The sequence below is a fragment of the Capra hircus genome, chromosome 26 (assembly GCF_001704415.2).
Source record: "Capra hircus breed San Clemente chromosome 26, ASM170441v1, whole genome shotgun sequence".
NCBI lineage: Eukaryota > Metazoa > Chordata > Mammalia > Artiodactyla > Bovidae > Capra > Capra hircus.
In genome coordinates this window covers 33,883,783-33,904,237 of record NC_030833.1, presented here as the reverse complement: position 1 = coordinate 33,904,237, position 20,455 = coordinate 33,883,783, and the positions used below count along the sequence as shown (strand labels likewise).

Genomic DNA, 20,455 nt, shown 5'->3' with positions numbered 1-20,455 from the left:
GAGTTGAGTGTTTTCTTTCCATGCAGACCCCCGCATTTTGTTACTTAATTCTGATGATGCTGTCAGGGAAGGGCTATGATTATCCCCAGTGTGCAGAGGGAAAAATGAGGCTTAGGGAAGTTAAGGGATCTGCCCACGCTCACACAGCTAGAGGACGGGGCTGAACTTGATTCCCAGGCAGCCTGACTCCAGACCACACTCGAACCATAACTAGCCTGTACTGCCTCTCTTCTTCTTGTCCCCCCCAGTCTGTCCCCCAAAGCAGGCCAGGGCAACCTCATAACTTCAGGCTGTACGCTGGGCTCTGCAGCTCCACACGTAGGACTTCTCAGGCTCTGGGCAGACGACTGGCTGATGGCCTGCCCATGGCTATCAGGGGCATGGGACAAGGTGAGAGGGGACACTTTAAATGAAGACCTGGACCAAATGACAGAGAGGGAGAGAGAACCTTACCAGGAGGGGTTGCGAAGGAGTCTCCATTCACACGAAGGGAGCTGGGGCAACAGGTCAGGGACGGAGGTAGACAGGGAGAAATAGAGGGCCACTGGCTTTTGTAAGGATGTTAAACACACTTGAAATGGGAAAGATTCTTCACACTTACAGACAGGGAGGTGGGGCCAGAGAGTGGGCATAGGGATGTGGGCAGGAGAAGGAAAGGGAGGCCGGTGGTAACAGGGCAGGCAGGGCAATGGGAGGTGGATGGCGGGCCATCGAGCGCCCCAAAGTTCATGGGATGCCCTGTGGCTGTCCCCATGCAGTCAGACACTAGCTTCCTGGTAAGCATTCAGCTCACACTCTGTGGCGGCAAAACGGTAGAGCGTGATCAATACCCACTATCCACTTCCCAAGGAAATATTTAAGAACTAGCACGTATGTATGAGCCTCAGATAAACTGGAGGTCTGGGCTCACTCTGGCCACTGTGGTCGGTTGTTTTAGTTCTTCAGCACTGCAGAGAACAGGAAAAGAGCTTGCGGGCAATTACTGAAATCTTTTGACCCTTCCACCGAAGCACCGGTTCCAAGAGGGCATATTGCGCGTTCCCAGCCCCGGGGGCCGCCATTCCCCCGCCGCCGCCATTCCCCCGCCGCTTCAGAGATTCCTGTTGCCATGACGAACATCCTCCAGCAGATGGCAGCCTTTCTCCAATGCCCTCGCTTTAATTCGCCCTCGCCCAGGTTCAAGGCTTCTGACTGACCCAGGAGAGCAAATGAAAGTGCTTACTACAGAGACAGCCACGCATAGGAGGTGCCCACATGAGCGCCCTTGGTCAGGGAGCCTGCCTTTACCCCCGGTGCCCCAGGCCTGGCACAGAGAGACACCAGGACCTGCCGCCCAACTTGGGAGCGCATTCACCCACCTGTCCTCCTCACTGCTCTTGCCAATAAACACCCACGTAAGTAACCAGGTGACTGTCTGTTTATCATCACCTTCTCCTATGTTATCTCTCCTTCTCCCTGGAGATATGGTCCATAATTCAAGGGGACACTCATATATATTAATCCAAGAGGTCCATAATTCAAGGGAACATCCACATATGTTTCAAGGGGACATCCATATATATTCGAAGAGTTTAGCATAATTCAAGGGGACATCCATGTATATTCTGAAAAGTTTAGCAATTTCCAGAGTTAGAATGACCCATTTAAAAACTGTTTGTCTGCCGGAATACAGTTTCTCCAGAAAGCAAGAGGGTTTGTCTTACACTCCAGGATCTGGGAGTCCCTGGTGGCTGAGAAGCAAGACTTGTAGGAAAAACTCATTTCTCTTTTGCAATAACCGAGCATAGTATACAGACTACCACAATCATATGCACGGATAGGACTAGCGTATTAGTCGCTCAGCTGTGTCTGATTCTTGCCAACCCCATGGACTGTAGCCTACCAGGCTGCTCTATTCATGGAATTCTCGAGGCGAGAATACTGGAGTGGGTTGCCATTCTCTTCTCCAAGGGATCTTCCCAACCCAGGGATCAAACCCAGCCTCCTGCATTGCAGGCAGACTCTTTACCATCTGAGCCACCAGGGAAGCTCAAAGAAAGGCTTGGAAGATATATATGTTTAATGCAAGAGAGAATTAGCATACATAACTTAATCTCCTATTGTTAATTAGCTAACAACAGTGAGGTGCTAAGTGTTTCGTTGCTCAGCCATGTCCAACTCTTAGTTAATGGGAAAAATGTAAGTTGTAGAGGAATATGAATAACAGAGTACTTTTGAGAAATGTGAGCAAGAAAAGGATATATTTTTTTTTCCTGTGCATACAAACAGAAATTTCTGGAAGAATTCACCAAAAAATGTTCAGAAAAGTAATTTCTAGAGTGAGCATGGGGGTCTGGGAATTTGGTTTTCACTTTCCAACCCTCTGACTGACTATATTTTTTTTATATCTTGAGAATGTATCATTTGGTAAAATGTTATAACTGCAAACAATGGAATCACAAGCAACACTTCAAGTCTGTGTAAAGGGTGCCAGTTCAGAGTGACACCACCGTGAACAGGTGCTGTTTACACAGTGTTGCTCACCCACCACCCTGTGCTGATGGCTTCAGGTACATCCTCTTTTTGAATCTGCACAAAGGCTACTTGAGGTAGGTTTTACTAGCAGCCCCATTTTCCGGAACACAAAACTGAGTCCTGGAAATGTTGATTAACATCACCAGGTTTCGGAGCTGGGAAGAGGCAGAGCAGAGACCCAGACCCATGTCAGTCTGATACTGAAATCTGTGTTGTTCATAGACTTTGAAAATAACTCACGAGTTTCACCCTGTGGCCCGCGGTTGAAGAGATGTTCCAGGTGCACTCCCTCCGGCTCGGGTATTTGTCAGGCCAGTTGGGGCTCACCAGGGACCCCTCTGCGCTGCTGATCTTGTGTACACAGCCGGCTGGGGACAGGCAGAGAGAGACAGAGTGAGAGAGAGAGGTAGCTCACTGGTGGGCAGCAGAAGGGGTGTTCTGGAAAAGTCCCCTCCCTGAGCTCTTGTCACATGGTCATTGAACGTGGGGGCAGAGGCTGGCCTGAATCAAGGGTTCCCCGGCTCAGAAATCTGCTGATGGGTTTTTCTTTGCTGCCTTCCTGGAGTCAGGTCATCTATCCAACTATTGCTATTTGCTTTGCAGTTGTCCTTGGAAATATGGAAGAGTGGGTTAAGACCACAGGCCCTGGGGTCAGACGGTCCTCATCTCAAGTCCCGGTTCCACTGCATACAAGCTGGGGGACTTTGGGAGCTTCTGTAAGCCTGGTGTCCTTGTTTGTAAAAGCAGTGCCAATCTTTGGAGGGGGGTGAGTGCATGGATTAAATGAGATAATGCATGTGAAAGGCGCAGCGAGTGCTAACAAAGGTCTCCATCACCATGCCTTCTTTTAGTTTCCAAAGTAGTTTCAATTGGAGGCTACAGATGTTGCCCTGGTTACCGTGCTATTTGCAAAGAGTGGTGCCACGACTTGCTCAGTAAGTAGCGTTTTGGCCAATAGCTAGAATTTGTCTCCCTCTGAGTTGAGCGCTGCGGTAAGCACTTTGATTGCATCCTCTCATTTAAACCTTTCCACCTTCTAATTGAAAAGATAAGCTGAGAGAAGGCAAGCAACCTGTTGGTCAGGGGTGGAGCCAGGACTGCCTTTGCTATTGCTGATTAGGAAGGAGAGGACCCCGAGGAGGTACCGCTGCTGCTCCTAGGCTGCAGGTTGTAGGGGGGTGTGTTTCTGGGGGTGGTGCTTCAGGCTGAGGCAGCTGGAGGGGGCAGTTGAGGGCAGGTCAGGGTTGGGGGCAGCTATGTGGGGCTTCCACCTCCTCGCTGCCTCTGCTCTGGCATGAAGAGAACAGGTGCCAACAGTTCAGACATGGGGTGTCTGCTCCTGGACACCCACCCCCCCAAAGGGGACCCATCCCGTTCACCAGATGGAACCTTAGCTGACTTTATAATCCTCCTGGCCTCCCCTGCACCACAGGAGCTAGACGAAGGTTGTTGTTGTTGTTGTTGTTGATGTCTGAGCTCATTCTTTAATTCTTTATTTAGCTCATTTTCCAGGGAGGCCCTGGCCAGCCCGAATCCCCCAAGTCTGAAGTGCTTGTCCCAGATGGGGCGTGAAGTCTTCACCTCTTCCCTTCCCTTCTGTGTGTGCAGGGCTTTGTGGTGGGGCCAAGGCCAGCAGGCTTGTGTGTTTATCTAGATGCTCAAACACCCTTTGCAGGGTGGAGTAGGAACACAGGGAAGGCCTTTCACAGAGCGGCTGGACATCGAAAGTCATCTGGCTCTGAAGGACTCTCAGGAGCAAATGGAGTAGGGAACAAAGTCTTCCCCATTCTATTTTACTAGACTCATGCATGGTAGATAAGATTACAGCAGAGATAGCTGATATCTATTAACATTTCAAGTGCTTGCTATGTGTCAGCTATATGAAATACTTGCTAAGCATGCTCTCATTTAACCCTCACAAAATCTTTTTTTTTTTTTTTACTTTGTTTTACTTTACAATACTGTATTGGTTTTGCCATACATTGACATGAATCCATCACGGGTGTACATGCGTTCCCAAGAAGGAGGTATGTTTAGTCTTTTTTAAACAGAAGAGGAAACTGAGGCTCAGAGAGGTTAAGTCATTCGCCCAAGGTCACACAGCTAGCAAGTGGCGGAGCCAATATTTAAACTTTGGGGGTCTGATTCTGGAACCTGGGGTTTAACTTCTTTGCAATAATAAGTGTAGAAGAGCACTTGAGGGCCCCTACAAGCCCCCTGAAGGAGTGACGACCCTGGGGGAAATCACTCATGAGCAGGAGGCTGGGAGAAGGGAAGGCAGGCAGAAGCTGAGCCTCATTTCTGGGCTTGGCCAACCGGGGAAGAAGCGCCCCTGGCTCTTGAGCATGGGTATACTCGGGCAGCCAAGGTGACCCCCTACCCTTGACCCCGGCCACGGTCCAGCCTCACCCTCTTTGCAGTCCTGCCCGTTCTCATGGAGCCGGTAGCCATTCCTGCATCTGCACAGGTAGCTCCCAAAGGTGTTGACACACTCGTGCTGGCAGCCGCCGTTGTCCTTGGCGCACTCGTCCTTGTCTGTGGAGATCAACGAACTATGCTAAGGGGAACCACCAACATGGGAGGGCTCCTCACAGCCCAGGACCCCGCTCAAAAGGAGCCTCTGCCAGGGAGCCTCGCTGATCATCGCCAATGCTGATTCTTCCTCTCCAAGGTGGGGTGGGGGGGCAGCATTCCTTGGGCATGACCTGGCCTGTGTATTCTGAATTCCCCATGCTCCTAAAGCGCTTTATGTACACATGCGTCTCCACCCCTGCTCCCCACCAAACCAAGGAGCTCCCTACAGGAGAGGCTAATATTAGTAATAATATCAACAATAAAAAAGCAGCTACCACGAATTGTTTACTAGGTTTACTAATCACTCTATACTGTACTCTTTGGGCTTCTGAGGTGGCGCTAGTGGTAAAGAATCTGAATCCAGTGCAGGAGACATGAGATGTGGGTTCGATCCCTGGGTAGGAAAGATCCCCTGGAGAAGGGCGCGGCAACCCACTCCAGTATTCTTGCCTGGAGAACCCCTTGGACAGAGGAGCCTGGTGGACTACAGTCCATAGGATTGCAAACAGCTGGACACAACTAAAGCAACTTAGCACATACTCTCTATATTACCTAACTTAATTATCAGACAACCTTAGGAGGGAGGTGCCTGTGTCCCCATTTTACAGGTAGGGAAACTGAGGTTGAGACCGCTAACGTGCCCAGGGTTACTCAGTAAGCAAGCAGCCGGTGTGACCTGGAGGCCTGGGCTCTTACTCCACGACTCCATGCCTCCTCTTGCCTGCAGAGCAGATGAGCATGTGAGCCGTGAACCAGAAAGCCCAGTGCCAGCCCTGCTCCTCTGCTTCCAGCTATTGTGACCTTGGGGAGTCCTTGACCTCTGTGCCTCAGTTACCTCACCTGTAAAATGGAGTCAGTCATGATGTCCTTACATCATAGGGTTGTTGAGAGGAGAAAATGAATTAGTATAAGAAAAAAACACTTAGAACTGTGTCCAGCCCCCATGTCACTGTTAGTTTTTATTTGTTATCATGGATGGACTCAAGCATTAGCTGCTGTTGTCACTGCGTTTCCTGTGCCTCAAGCCAGCAGTGTGCAGCCCTTGCCTAAGCCAGCTTCCTCCCCTACTAACCGAGGGTCAGCCTCCACTCCCAGCCCTCCCCCCCACCCCCGACAAGGAAACCTCGGGGCTCAGGTGTCTCCCTTTGCCCTGTACCCTCTGCCTACTGCCCGTAATGGGTCACCAAACACTCAGTTTTAAACTCTGATTCCATGAGGACAACTAAGAATCCTTCAAGGATCCTTAACAAATAAAGAACTGAAGACCACCCAGCACTTCACTACTGGAACCAGGGGCCACAAAGAGACAAGCCAGGCTCTTCTTCAAGTCCTTTGGGGGAGTCCAGCCTTTCCCACACCTCAATTTCAGACCGCTGGTCCCCAGAGCTGTGAGACAACACTTCTATTGTTTCAAGCCACCCAGTGTGTGGTCATTTGTTTCGGCAGTCCTATAATAACATAGCTACCACTATATAAAACCCAGACCAAGGCAGAGACACTGTGAAGGCTGGGCCGTGGACAGAGATGGGTAGGTGGCTGCCCTGAGGCTGGGAGCCTGCAAAACCCTGTCTCCCTCAGTCTGTGGTCTTGTCCCCAAACCCGCACACCTGAGAAGAAGTGCGCCCTGAAGCCGCGTTTGGAGACCGTGTTGTCGGACTTGAACTCCACGCGCATGTTGTTGCTCTGCGAGGTAATGACCTCGGGCGTCTCAGAGCCGCAGAACTTGCCATGCAGCCTGGCATCAGGGGACAGGCCGCTGCGCACCTCCACGAAGTCATACTTACACACCTGCAAGGGAGCACCGTGGGGAGCCGTCGGGCACTCCCACTTCCCTCCCCCAGATCCCGGCACCCTGCAGGACCCCCTTCCTAAGAGCTGCACCCTCCAGGTGAGCAGATGGGTTTGACTGGGTCTGGCAGGAGGGTCCTCTCGACTCTCACTGGGATCCCTCCAGCCCAAGGTGCAGACAGGGGGCACGTTGGACCTGCTGTCCAGCAGTGGGCTCTGCCTGGGCCTTGGCTGGCTGATACAGTCATCCCATGACCACTGCCCATGGGAGGGAATGGGCTGTTTATGCCACCCTGGTCCCCAGATTTATCTCACCCTCTCCATTCTTCCCAGCTGGACACTATCCCCAGATTCTAACCCCAGGGGACGTACCTGTCCTGACCACCTCCCACTCCCAAGACCCGCCTCCTCCTCTCTTGTCCTGCTTCTCCTTGGATCTGCCGAGGGTGTGCAGTTGAAATCACCTTGACAAACACCCCAGATTCCACCCAGCTACAACCCCGTGACCGTTGGAGGCCACCTCCATGCCTACTGATCCCCTCCCCAGTTCCCAGCCCTGGGTCACATCCCAATAGCATCCCAGTCAATCAGAGCCTGGACACATACATCATTGCCTTCCAGTTCAAACACTTCAAACTGAAGGGAGATCCGGTACTGGGCGGGGGCCACCACTTGCCAGACACAGTTTTTGTTCGTAGGGTACTCCTTCGGCCACCCGGGACTGGTGATGGTTCCATTCAGCTTGGTAATGAAACCGCCACAGGCCACTGCACGGGAGGAAAAGAAGCAAGATTCATTTGGTTTTAGTTCCAAGTGACTGCGATTTCCCCCAAGCAGCAATAAGCCCTGCTGTTCTTTAATAACATCAACAACAACAAAAAATAGACAATCTGAACTGATTAATTCACGTCCTTTCTTCTGGTCTGTTTCAACTGAGGCTTTGGAGGGATGGAGTTGAGGACACGTCTTCACTGCTTTTGTAAAAAGAAGACGAGGTGTTTGTGCTTGCCTCTCACTCGTGGGCATAGCTGGGGACTTCACGTGACTTAGGCCAAGAAATGTCTGCACCGAGCTATGCGATGTCCCTGGCTTCCATGAACAGGCAGAGTCACGCAGGTGGGCAGGGAAACACCGCCAGCCAGGTTGGCATGAAATGAATGAAATGCCCTACTTATCGTGTCACACCGAAGTGCTCACATTGATTCTTTGTTTCCATTTTCCATCTTTATAATCATGTGAATTTCACATGGTCACAGAAGAAAATGAAATTCCATGATTCCATTTGCTCAGTTGCTGGGGTGGAGTCCGGTAAAGTCATCTCGTGTTTGTGGCCTTATTGAGTTGTTTTTCGCTCTAGGAAGGAGGTGGATCATCCCCCACAATTGTTTCTTCACAGCCGACCAGCTGCCCCATCTCCATCTGTTCCCCTTCTCCTAAGACTTGTCCCCCATCCCCTCTCACTCCAGCTCAGCAGGCCCAATACTAACCTTCACAGGCCTTCTTGTCAGCAGCCAGCTCATAGCCAGGATCACACATGCACTTGTAGCTGCCCAGAGTGTTCAGGCAGCGCTGCTCACACCCGCCGTGATCTGGCCAGGAACACTCATCCACCTCTGTTGGGGAGGAAGGTGACCCTGGTTAAGTCATCAAATAGCTGTCGGGGCTGTTCCCCATTGTGGTCCACATCCCAGGATTCCCTCTAAGAACAAGAACTACTCCTGATGCCCGCCTTCCAAGGAGCCCCCTTCCACAGAAACTGGCAGCAGCCAGAGCAGCGAGTCTTGAGAGCACACGCGAGTACCCTGCTGGCAGGAAGCAGGACTCCTCTGCGAGATGATCGGGCCTGGATAACTTGCGTAACTGTGCTCTTGGAAGAGTTTAATCAGCAGCGTTCGTTTGTGACCTTAAAAAATCTCAAAGCTTCCATACCAAAGATGATCGACTTCAATGCCATAAAACTGGGGCTCCCTCCATAAACATGGAACATCTCAGGACATTAAGCAAAAGGTAAGGACCAAGAGCAAGGCGGGGCAGTGGTAAAGAATCCACCTGCCAATGCAAAAGACACGAGTTCAAACCTTGGGTTGGGAAGATCCCCTGGAGAAGGAAATGGCAAACCACTCCGGTATTCTTGCCTGGAGAATTCCATGGACAGAGGACTACAGTTCACAAATAGTTAGACACAACTGACCATACACGAATGTGGGCGTGAGCATGCACGCATGCACACATACACACACACACGCAAAGAGACACACTCCTAGATTAAGATATAATTATTCTCTAGGGAGAGAGCTGGAAGCTATGAGTTAAATTTTTATTACTAATTTGAAGATGTGTCCTGGGTGATCGTTAGGGTTACAGAAAACACTGGCTCTTAGGTGAGCCGATGCTCCCAGGAGAAACTGCAGGAAGAGGCCGCAGTAAGACTGAGTTAGCAGGGGAGTTAGATGGGGTTCAGCACTGTCAAGGGTCCACTGATGTGTCTGGGGCGATTAAAGAGCAGCAAGCAGGATGCTGTGCAGAGAGAGAACACAACTCACTGGAGAATCACCCCACACTGTCAGCCCTGCACCTCTGAGGAAAGAAAAAACTCAGGCACTGGATGTCTCCAAAAAGAGTGTCAGACATAAAAGGAAAAAGCCATTATTTTCTGTAATCAATTTGTGGTACATTTATCCCTAAAGAGCATGCAGATTAAAAAAAAAAAAAAAAGGCATGCAGATTGTGGCCTAACAGAGCTACAGTCTAGTGAAAGGATGATGAAACACGGAGAGATCTTCAAACAACAAGAGCTCACTCTAGGAGAGAAAGGGCTGGGGAGAGGGTAGAAGTGTTGGTTTCCTAATACCAGGGAAGGTAAGAACAGAGCAAGGACGGAGTTCACAAAATCTCACAAGACCTCACATCTTACATAAAATAAAAGGAATGAGGACATTTTCAAGTTGATAAAAACTTGAAAAGATTCCCAGTCCTGCCACCTCAGCACGGATCCACTTAATAAGATTTCTGGTCAAGAGCTTTTCAGACCCTGCTGGAAAACACCCAGAGATAGAACTCTCACTGTTTTTAAAAGTATTTCTTGTTCTTTGAAATTTGAATTGTTAGAAACTCTGACTCCTGGCAACTTCTAACAAAGTGGTCCTGCAGAAAATGCAAAACTTTCCACCGTCAATTCTCCTTTTTTCCATTCAAAAATTCCAACTCAAATAAACTCACTTCCATCCAGTCTCCCTGATCCACGATGCACAAAACGCTCATCAACCTGGTGGCTCATCACTGAGTAAAGGACAGTTTGTAAACCCCCTATCATTTCCTATAGTGGGAAGCAGATTTATTTAGGTGGTGGCTCTAAGAGTGATGTGTCCTTGGGTTCAACAAAAGCTCAAATAAGTTAGTAGGGAGGACTGGGTTTAGGGAACACCCTGTAGGCAAGGGGTTGAAGTTGTCCTTGTGAAGTGAAAGTGGCTCAGTTGTGTTTGACTCTTTGCAACCCCATGGACTACACAGTCCATGGAATTCTCCAGGAGAGAACACTGGAGTGGGTAGCCTTTCCCTTCTCCAGGGGATCTTCCCAACCCAGGGATCAAACCCAGGTCTCCCGCATTGCAGGCGGATTCTTTACCAGCTGAGCCACGAGGGAAACCCAAGAATACTGGTGTGGGCAGCCTACCCCTCCTCCAGGATGGGCTGGAGGATCCTACCCCTCCTCTAGTGGATCCTCCCGACCCAGGAATCCAACCAGGGTCTCCTGCATGGCAGACAGATTGTTTACTAACTGAGCTATCAGGGAAGCCCCATAGCCACAAACAAATATAAGTACTAAGTATGCTAAAGTAGTAACAATCCTACAATTATTTACTACTTTATAATAGGCAAAGCACTTTCCTGGACATTTGCTAAAAAGTATAAAATGAGGAGAAGCATTGATAATGAGAAATAGAAAAAGTCCAGTCTTTAGCATGAGCCAAACAGACCCGGGTTGGATTCACCAGGTGAATCATCCTTCAATAAACTGGGTGATTTGACCTCTCTGAGCCTTCCTCCAGCTTTAACATGAAGATAATACCTGCTTTCAGGGTTGTGGTAATTGAAAATGAGGCCTGTAAAGCACCCAGCATATAGACTCTAGGTACACAGTAGTTACTGCTCTAGACAAGAGCAGGGTTGCTTTCGAAATCTCAGTGGGTGGAGACACAATGATGAGAGTAGTGAATAGGATAAGGTCACCAGACATCCCTGAGTCAGGGCCGAGTGGAGCAGTGTGGGCCTGGGGAAGGGAGGGAGATAGGAACAGAAAGAAGAAAAAGGCAGCAAGGATGGGCCAGTGAAGGAAGACTAGATGGGCAAGAAGGCAGCAGAGCAGAGTCAAGAAACTGGCTGGAGGGCATAGGAGGAGGGAAAAAAGGAACCCTGGAAAGAGCCCATCAACCTAGAACAAGTTGAAGGGCCCAGATGGCTGGCCAGGGTTGGGGGAGACCTATGCCAGAATATGCTGTGGCCATGGACACAAATGTCACAGGCAAGAAAGGAGGACCACTGGTAAGTCCCCTGGCATCCTTAGCCATGTGGAGGGCAAGAGGCTGGTGGGCTGGGTTTGTCCTTAAGCAGAGGGAGTATAGTTCCCCTGAAGACTAGAAGGCTGATGGGATGTTTGGCCATTTCTGCCCCTCCTCCAACTCGGGTGGGTGGCATGGAGGTGTACGAGGGCCCTGCCCTTGAAGGGGTGGGCCTGGGTGTACTCGGCATCACCTCCCACTGTACTGAAGTAGCACCTACTTGAAGTCAACAGGCTCATGCTTGCTCTAGGCTATGGTGGTCAAGACTAAGTACCCCAGGAAAATTTGGGGGATTAGGGAAGGGTGGTGGGAGAAGAGGCTGAAATAGGGACCAGCTTCGCAGAGTGGGATTCTGACTCTTTTTTGCCTTCTCCAAGTGGTACCAGTGACAGAAGGTTAGATAATGAGATGACTCAGGCAGGATCCCAAAGCTATTTCAGAGTTAAGGAAAGGGAAGGCAGGGCACATCCCTAAGCTTCTCAGGCACCTTGAAGAAAGCCAGTCACCCCCCACCACATCAAACACTCTGTGGTGGGCCCACAACACTGGGCCTGGGGATGTGGGGATCAAGGTGGGAGATCCTCCTACCTTTGATGTGGGGAACGTATCACCAAACTGACCCTGCCAACCTACAAATGCACTCACTATCTCCTCAAGTAAGCAGGGACGTGAGGTGCTCTGCCTGCTGCCCAGCCAGCAGGCTTGAGCGGGAAAGCCATTTGGCACCAGAGGAGGGATGCAGAGGCCAACTGGCACTCTGGACAGAGCCATGTGCCAGCTGGGCCCTGGGCAGAGATTCCTGCCAACTGGCACCAAGGCCAGAGCTTCAGTGGCTGGTCCAACTCCTCCGCATGGCCTTTGTAGTTGCTCTTCTAATTTCTTTTACTGGAGAATTCCTGACACACACACTGGCCCCTGTGTGCTCACAGGACATCCTACTGATGGCCTTGTAGGAAGAAGGCTGGCAAAGGAGCTGGCTGTGTCCAGACCTCTACTAACCTGTGCTAGACCCCACATAACTGCAGAGCCCTTGAAACACAGCTAGTCTGAGTTCAGACCTGCTGTGAGGGTAAGACACACTGGATGTCCACTTAGTGTGGGGAATAAAGCCATAAAATCTCTCCCAATATTTGTATATTGGATCCTACCCGGTGGTCTGGTCCAGTGGTTAGGAATTGGCTGCCAATGCAGTGGACGAGGGTTTGATCCCTGGTCTGGGATGACTCCACATGCCAGGGGGCAACTACGCCTGTGTAACCACCACTGCTGAGCCCGTGCACCCAGAGCCTGTACTCCGAAACCGGAGGAGCCGCTGCAACGAGGAGCTTGTGCAGCGCAACTAGAGAGTAGCTCTCACTCATTAGAGCCTGTGCTCAGCAACAAAGACCCAGTGCAGCCAGAAACAAATGAGTAAAACCATTAAACAAATTTAAACAATACTGTGTTGTACTGATCACATATTAACACGACAGTAGTTTGACACGTTGGGTTAAATAAAACATGGTATTAAAACTAATTTTGCCTCTTTCCTTCCTCTTCTTCTATCTGTTTTGTACGGTAGCTGCCAGAAAGTTTAAAGTTACACGCACGGCTTGCGTTTGTGACTCGCCTCCTATTTCTGTTGGACAGCACTGTGTTCTCTGGCTTCATTCATCCTCGTGGGAACCCTGCAAGGTAGGCAGAGCAGGGAGCAAGAAGCCCAATCCACAGATGAGAATCTGAGCCTTATTCATTCATCCTTTGCCCCATAAGTGTTTACTGAACTCACTGTCTGGCACTGGGAATACGGTGGAGGACAAAGCAGGCAGGATTGAGTCTCAGAAAGGAAAACTGACCTGCCTGAGAGCAGGGAGCTGGTAAGGGGTGTGGGCAGGGCTAGACTCCACACTGCAGAGGTCGAAGCCAGGGCCCTCTTCCCTATACTCCCATGTGTAGAGAAGACAGAAAGGTGATGAATGTCAGAATCAAATGAAAAATTCAAATCCCTTCACTGTACTTTCCCATGGCTTTCAGGTCTCTGTAGAGGAAAGACAGTGAGCTGGGAAATCCTACATGTCTGGGGTCTAGTTCTAGCTCAGCCTCCTGAGAGCTTCCGTTTCTTCTGTTTTAAAATGGGGGTAATAACACCAAGCAAGGATTTTTCCTGAAGACAAAGGGAGGTAACTAATGCAGCTTCTGGCACTCAATAAATGTCTTTTCTTCCTCCTTTAATAGATAGGTCCCAAAGAGGCTTCCACCAGACCTGGCTCCTCTTTAAAGACTCAGGGTCAAGGTCAATGCTATATAGTTCTCCTTTTCTAAACGTGGTTCTGTGCAGCCCTTCTTGACATAAAGACGAGCTCAAAAGAGATGTCTTAACTGTGCACTATACATGGGCCTCAACACCTTGAAGGGCATCTAAAGGGTGTCTGCCAACTGAAATGTCTTTGAAGTACCTCGTCTGGGTACTCACTCACCCCACCCCGACACCGAGTGAGACCCTCCTCCGATGTTCACACTTCACACAACATCACTGCCCATTGGCTTACAGGTCCCCTTGGTCAGCTTGAGCTCTTGAAGACAATGACCATGTTCTCCTCTGTCCCACAGCCCCTGACACACAGTTTGATGACTGCTGAATAAACGTTAAGTGTGGAATGGGGAGAAGATGGCATTTTCTAACAAGCAAAACAGAGTCAGTTATCACGGCTGGTCAGAGCAGGTCAAGGCTCTTGACTCAGTCCTTTATAAACCGGTTTAGCATCACAGAGAGAAACTCCCCCCACCCCATTGCAACGCCTGTTATCTCCACTAGGGCTGCCACAAAAAAAGCAGAAGGTTCAGTTAAAGTTGAATTTCAGATGAACACTCATTTCTTAGTGTAGTATGCAATATTTGGGACACATACTAAAAAGTTCATTCTTATCGGAATTTTGAATTTAACTGGTCAAACTATTTTAACTTGTTCAATTTGGAAACCCTTCAATTTTAGCTGGTCCTCTCAAAAATTATAATGCTGATCATCAGTAGAACCAGGAATGAGATGTGGGTGGGTTACCAGTTATCTTACTGCAAAGAAGTCCCAACACCTAAGACCTGGGGGTGGAAATCCGGGAAGAAGAAGGACAGGAGAATTAGGACAGAGAGAATTAGAATAAAACCTCATGATTATGAGTGACAGGTTAACTAAAATGAGGTTTCCCAAAGTCATTTATATCACAGTCCTGGAACCTAGAATCTGTCACCTTATCCTTACATGGCAAAAAGGACTTTGCAGATGTGATTCGATTCGGGTTCTTGAAATGGGAGATTATGCTGGATCAGCTTGGTGGGCCCACCACAGTACTGCAAGGGTCCTTCCAACTAGAAGCAGCAGGAGCAGAATCAGGGTCAGAAAAGGAAGCATAACGATGGAGACCGAGGTCTGTGATGCAGCCTGAGAAGGTCTCCGCCACCCTTGCTGGCTTGAAGACCAAAAACACCACCCGTGAAGAAGTGCAGGCGCCTCCTCCCAAAAGCTGGAAAAGGCAAGGAAGTATGACCTGGAGAGCTGGAAGGCGATCACATTTGTGGTGATTTGTTACAGCATCGATAAAAAGCTGATACATGGTGACAGCAAGCACAAACTGTCACAGCATTTTTTCCAGAGAAGAAAACAACTACTTCAGAGATCCCTTCCTTAGCAAAGAAATTAACAGGGCTAGACAGGATACCATGTCTACTCACCTAATGCTATCTCATTTCTTCCTGACAACAACTCTGAGATAAACTAGTCGTGTCATTTCTACAGGTGGAGACTGGGACTCACAGAGGATTTGTAACTTGCTGAAGACCACCCAGCCACTGTGGCTGCTAAGTCAGAGGGGTGTGTCCCCAGGCTGGGGGACAGCACGTGCAGTCTGGGCTAGGGTGGGGCGGGGGCTGTGACTTTCCTGGGATCTCTACTAAGACCCCCACATTCTTCTTTCCACTATGATCACTAACCTAACTGCATTTGCGATACACGTGCTGTGGCTTGTTTTCCTGTGTTTTTTGCTTTGTTTTTGCTTGGCCAAGTACTAGACTTTGTCTTCAGCTACTCAGAATGCTATGCTTCTTGCTCTGTTTTGGTTTGCTGTCGTCAGACGCCTCAAAGCAGGAAAAAATAACATTCCCACACACTCGTGTGGCACTTCTCAGCTTAAGTGTCTCCACAGCCAGTTCACTGGGGCTTCACAGCTGGTCAGGGAAAATGGGCAGACTTCCTTCTCCTTGCTTTACGGAGAGGAACACTGGGGCTTCAGCAAGGACAAAGGGATGCTGGCTCAGGTCACACAGCTGGAAATGGGCTCTTCCGACACCATCTGCTCACCTAAAACCTGGGAGAATGGGATAGAAAGGGGGCAGATGGGGAGATGGAGTAAGGAAGGGGCCAGGATTTCTGGGTCAGCATAGCCAGGAGCCCGGGAAAGGAGGGAAGAGGGAAGGAGTTACTGATCGGTCACTCCAGTTACAGACTGGATATATCCGTTCAGTGGCTGCTGTTGTGCTGGTGGGCGCCCAACCCAAATGCATTGCAGAATAGCCTATATTCCTTCTTAGCAAGTGGTCTGAGGAATTCCAGGGTGCTGAGAGTGGAGAAGGCAGACCTGTCCATTCAAAAGAGTCTTTGGAAGCTGTTCTACTGGGACCAGGAATGATGGTCTTCCCATACCACTGTGGGTCTGATTTTATCAAGAACTTGCAGAGCAGTCAGTCCCTAATGCAGCCCAGATATTCATTTCCTGAGCACCAAGCCTTCTCAGTCTCCCCCACAAGCCCTGCCCACTTGAGCATAGACTTGCAGGCTGGGAGCTGATGCTTCAGGAGCTAAAGACCTGGGCTGCCTCTCTACCCCATATCAGGGAATGCAAGGCAGTGTTCTGGAGAGAGTTGGTTTAGGAGTCAGGCTGTGACTGGATTCTTGGTCTGCCGCTTAACTATCTGAGCAACCCTGAGCCTGCCTTTTTTAACCTTGATCGAGGGCATTAAATGACACAGTGTAAATCAAGTACCTTGCACAGTTCCTGACACAGTAGGTGCTCAATCAACGATAGTGACTACACAAGCAAAAAGTGTTATCAACGCTCAGTTTCACTAAGGTTCATGAAGCTGACCTTGTAAACTGATAAACCTAATTTCCAAGCACAGCAGCTAAACTTTCTGCCACAAAGACAGAAACCAAGGCTAAGCCTGTTCCTGAGTCACTGGAGAACTCTCTCTACTGGGGAATCTCTGCACAGCTCTCTGAATAAACGGCTCGCTGTCTCCCCACTGCAGGGAGCCTTGTTTGGTGCTAAGGTTTGTGGGTTTAGTGATTCTTAGGCTGGGGGGCAATACCTCTTCCTGTGTCTAAAATGGAAACAACTGTTAATTCATACCCTTGAAAAAATTGGCTGCAAAGCCAGCTTTATTGATAGAGCCGTCGGACACGAACTTCATCCACATTCTATTGGAGCTGGACTTCACATCGTCTGGCTTCTCGTAGCCACAGAAGTGGCCGATCAGGGCGCTGTCTTCCGTGAAGCCATCACGGATTTCCAGGTAGTCGTATGCACAGCTGTCATGCCTTTCGATCTAAATGGAGAAACAGAGGCAACGTGGAAGATAGCAGCTCGGCCTCAAGGTTTTCAATCTAAGAAAAGAAACTAAATATCACTCTCAAAAACCTAACCAGGAGGCCAAAGGGCCCAAGTGTGTCCTGGAACTTTTCCAAGCTGTCTCCTACTTGCGTAAGGCAAGGATGAATCAAGCTGCAAAAACATTAAGTCGTGATAAACTGGGAAGAAAGAGTCAGTAAAATGCCCTGGGATCCCAATCTAGACTTTTGCTTCAATGATTCCCCCACCCTCTCCAGCAGCCTTCAGAAAGAAGGCAGATGCAATTTCAAAACCTGCAGAGGATTTGATACCAGATGTCCTGGCAAAATGCGCCTTGGACTTGAAATAGCCTCTTGGGTTCCTGTTTTCAACCCCAAACTGGAAACTCGTCTTCATAGAGCAGTGTCTAAGACCAGCAGTACTCACCTCAAAGGCTTGGAAGGTAAGCCCCACGTGATACCCCTCCGAAACGGTAATCCTCCAAACACATTCCTTGGAAGGTCTGTAATCATCCGGGTAGTTAGGAGATTGAATCTGACCGGCGTCTTTGTTAATGTCTCCCCCACAGGTTGCTTTAGAAAAAAGAGCCAGGAGGAAGGGGGTCCCCCGTCAGAGCTTGCTAAGCAAGTACACCGCTAGGTGGCTCCACTTGCCAACGTTTTCATTTCCAGTGGCCTGAAGCCTCTGGAAAGCCAGAGTTCCCTGTGTTTGCAACTCTGAATTTTTCTCCTATAAAGAAAATAACCATGGAGAGCAGTGGCTCTCTGCCTTTGCTGGGCATCACAATCACCTGGGAGATTTTTTCAAGCTCTGGGAACAGGAGTCACACCTCCAGAAGTTCCGATCAAGTATGCGGGTATGGGGTTGGGGGGTGTTGAGGGAGGGGTCCCAGCAGCAGTGACATCTGACTCTCCGCGCCCACCCCACCCCCGCAGCTCCCCCTGCCACGCCCCGTGACCCTGATGCAGAGGAAGGAGGGCCACCGGTAGAGACTGATGTGTACATACGCACACCCATACTATTTCCTTTATAAAAACAAAACTTGGGACTTCCTTGGTGGTCCAGTGGCTAAGACTCTGAGCTCCTAATGCAAGGGACTCAAGTTTGATACCCTAGTCGGAGAAGTGGATCCTACGCGCCACAACTAAAAATGTCCCACATGCTGAAGACCCGGTGCATCCAAATAAGTAAATATCAAAAAACAAAAACTCGGGCCTCTCCAAAATTACAATCTAAGTCCCCAAGGGACTTCTCTTCTGGGGGAGGGAGGGCACAGGGTTATGTAGCCAGAGAGACCCAATATGTAGACTAGACAGAAGCAGAATTGCCCTGGTGGCAGCTGCCTAGAGCCCAGACCTCTTGGTTTCCTCAGTCACCATGGTGGCCTCACAGGCCCTTCCAGGAAATTAGTTGGAAATTCCTGGACGTTGTCCAAAGTCCTTGTTTTACAAATGAAACTCAGAGTGGCTGGATTCCTTGCCCAGGCTCACACAGCTACTCAGAGGTGGCTTGCATTTCCACAGGGTTCTCTAAGCCCCCAACACCGTCCCCGCTGGACTCGAATGGGGGTTGAGCAGGCTAGTGACAGGTAGACTGCCTGTGCTGAAGGGAGCCCAGCTGGCCTCTCTGCTTCCAGACATGGGGGAAGGGGACGGCGGCTACCCTACCCTCACGGCGCTGGCAGCTGCTGCCCAGGCCAGGGTGGGAAGGGGCACAGGCTGCCTGGGAAGAACAGAGGTACGTCAGGAGCCATACCGGCGGCCTCTCCCCTCCTGAACAAACCTTCATATACCGCGAAGAAGCCCTTGCCCAGGATGTTGCTGCTGCTTCGGAATTCCACCCAGAGCCGGCTGTCCGTGGAGACGAGGGGCTCTGGGACTTTGTCGCCACAAAACCTACCTGGGAAAGGGAAAAGAACTGTCAGGCTGCTGGCAGACGGCAAGGAGGGGCTCAGCACAAGCAGAGAGAGAGAGGACGGTGCTGCTTCAGATGAGGTTCAAGGCGAGCAGTCCTCACCGGGGACTCATCCTGTAGCACTGAAGGATGAAAAGCTGGAACGGAAACAGTGACCGCTGGTGTGCCTCCTTCCGGAGAGTCTCAGACGCCAATCAACCGAATACCCAGAATGTGGTCCCTCCCCGGCCAGGGGGTCATGATGAGTGCTGAGGGGTAGGAGGACATCTCAGCAAGGCCAGGGGTGGGGTGGTGGTCTGAGCGAGTGATGAGGGTCCCCCATGGTATTTCTACTACATACATAGCCTTCTGTTTGAGGGACATGCCTTATACCTTCCTTGCCCCAGGAAGGGTTGCCAGAGGACACAAGATGACGTGATCAGATCTTGGCTTTTGAATTCCACAAGTCTGGTCACAACACCAAAAATTTAGGAATGTACACCGTGAATAAGAGCACATTGCCTTCCCCTTGTCTTCGAAAGATTCCTGGGATGGAGAAGCAAGGGGCTGGGGGCAGAGAATTGGCGAGGGCACCAGGGGACCTCTGAAAGGACTTGGTGTCCCAGGTGGACGAGGATGATAGATGTCCCAGGGAGGCTTAAGGAGTTGGGAGAAGCAGAGAGCTGTGCCCCCGGGGGCAGTTCCTGGCAGAGGCTTGAGAGGCAGCAAGACCCTGGATCCCCCATGTCCCCACCTGGGCTCAGAACAGGAGTGTCTATATGGTTTCTTAAGACATTAGGGCAGGAGACAGGCGGGCAGAGTTCTTCAGGAAAAGCAGGACAGGATGGCAGCAACAGGACTCCTGGGAAGGGGATAGAAGGAACTTTCCCATGGCCCAGAGGGCCTGGACAGTCACTGAATGTCTCCCATAGAACGTCTTCTAGGGAGATATGGACTCGGCACTGATCTACATGGGCCTGGGGAAGTTGAGACAGGATAAGGCACAATAGCCACTTAGATGCCAGAGGACTGGAGACCAGAGGGGGAGGAGGCCGAACCAGGAATGCCAGTTGGGATGGCAATGCAGATGCCCCTGGGACACCAAGCTCTGGCACAAAGTGTGCCCCCTACTGGCTCTCTGGGGGGGCACACAAATTGACCTCAATTAAGTCCCCACTATCTGATGCAAAGGGGCTCATAATTGCTATTGAACTTGCGTTATTGAAAATACAAATAAATGTGTATTTCTTAAGCTTATGAATGCAGTCTGTGAAATCTAGACCTTTTACAGAGGAAAAGGGGGAAGGTCAGGCCTTCCCAGAGCACGGTCATCCTGTCACTTCCAACGCCACATAAGGATAGCAGCACAGCAAGAACAGAGTTGGGGGAGGGGTGGGAGGTGGGCTGAGTCACACTGAGATCAGCTCACAGCACAGACTAGCCAAGGTCTATTTGGATGGAAAGTCCATGGTTCTGCCAAGTGCTAACAGTCTGAGTCACTCAAAAATCCATTGAACATTGTGGGGGAGT

General features: G+C 50.2%; 1 protein-coding gene across 2 annotated transcripts in view; it reads right to left on the bottom strand.

Annotated features, from left to right (window-relative positions):
• TLL2 (tolloid like 2) overlaps nt 1-20,455 on the bottom strand; it is a 143,076-nt gene that overhangs the window by 7,850 nt on the left and 114,771 nt on the right. For both annotated transcript variants that reach the window (XM_018041650.1, XM_018041651.1), the window contains exons 11-18: nt 18,815-18,931; nt 17,459-17,604; nt 16,814-17,009; nt 8,364-8,489; nt 7,483-7,643; nt 6,696-6,876; nt 4,924-5,049; nt 2,755-2,882 (exon numbers count right to left, since the gene is read on the bottom strand). In XM_018041650.1, coding sequence (XP_017897139.1) covers nt 2,755-2,882; nt 4,924-5,049; nt 6,696-6,876; nt 7,483-7,643; nt 8,364-8,489; nt 16,814-17,009; nt 17,459-17,604; nt 18,815-18,931 — 1,181 coding nt within the window. The remainder of the gene's footprint in view (nt 1-2,754; nt 2,883-4,923; nt 5,050-6,695; nt 6,877-7,482; nt 7,644-8,363; nt 8,490-16,813; nt 17,010-17,458; nt 17,605-18,814; nt 18,932-20,455) is intronic.